The sequence below is a fragment of the Bidens hawaiensis genome, unplaced genomic scaffold (genome assembly GCF_021521415.1).
Source record: "Bidens hawaiensis isolate Kalapana, Puna unplaced genomic scaffold, B.hawaiensis_p1.1 tig00044923_1, whole genome shotgun sequence".
Lineage (NCBI taxonomy): Eukaryota > Viridiplantae > Streptophyta > Magnoliopsida > Asterales > Asteraceae > Bidens > Bidens hawaiensis.
In genome coordinates this window covers 52,130-52,763 of record NW_027497997.1, presented here as the reverse complement: position 1 = coordinate 52,763, position 634 = coordinate 52,130, and the positions used below count along the sequence as shown (strand labels likewise).

Below are 634 nucleotides of genomic sequence, written 5' to 3'. Positions count from 1 at the left end.
ATGTCACACGAGCAACAAATACAACATTCAGCAGCAGTCAAGATCCAAAAGGTGTTCAGAGGGTATACGGTGAGAAAAAGCGTGAAGAAGATCGTTTCAATTAGAACCGAGGTTTGTGAAGTCGAACGTAGGCTTGAGGACACCGAGGTTGTTGAGTTGATACGTAGGAGAGGTTGCGGGTTAATGAAACGTTAATGTCTTTGCTTTTGAAGCTGGATTCGGTTCGTGGTGTTGATTGTGGAGTTAAGGAGTTGAGGAAGGTGGTCACTAGGAGAGTGATTGCGGTACAGGAGAAGGTGGACTCAATTGCTTAATATTATACTCGGTGTTGTAGAAATCGTGAGTCATTGGTCTGTTTGATCGGACGATTGGGTGAAGAGTAAGTGATTAATTGACGATTAATGGACTTTTGGTCGGGATTTTTACAACCTTTAATGGGATCATTTACACATCTTATATTTTGTTTTAGGGTAATTTGTGATTAATTTGGAAGATTTAATGATAAACTTTTTTTTTAGAAAGTTTAGTTGTAAATTACTAAATTGAAATTGAAATGTATTAAATATGTTAGATGTACAGATACAAAAATAAGCATTTCTAGGTTCATCTTAGATATTTTTAAACGTCCACCATG

At 36.8% G+C, this 634-nt stretch overlaps 1 protein-coding gene across 1 annotated transcript; it reads left to right on the top strand.

The window, feature by feature from the left end:
- Positions 1-314, top strand: LOC143595339 (BAG family molecular chaperone regulator 5, mitochondrial-like). Its single transcript, XM_077074377.1, has 2 exons — positions 1-147; positions 213-314. The coding sequence occupies exons 1-2, from the start codon at positions 1-3 to the stop codon at positions 312-314; spliced, it is 249 nt and encodes an 82-aa protein (XP_076930492.1).
- The last annotated feature ends 320 nt before the right edge of the window (positions 315-634 follow it).

Coding starts and splice junctions, on each gene's coding strand:
- LOC143595339 (XM_077074377.1), top strand. CDS start 1: ATGTCACACGAGCAACAAATACAACATTCAGCAGCAGTCAAGATCCAA. Junction 148..212: donor GTAGGCTTGAGGACACCGAG/GTTGTTGAGTTG, acceptor TTGCTTTTGAAG/CTGGATTCGGTTCGTGGTGT.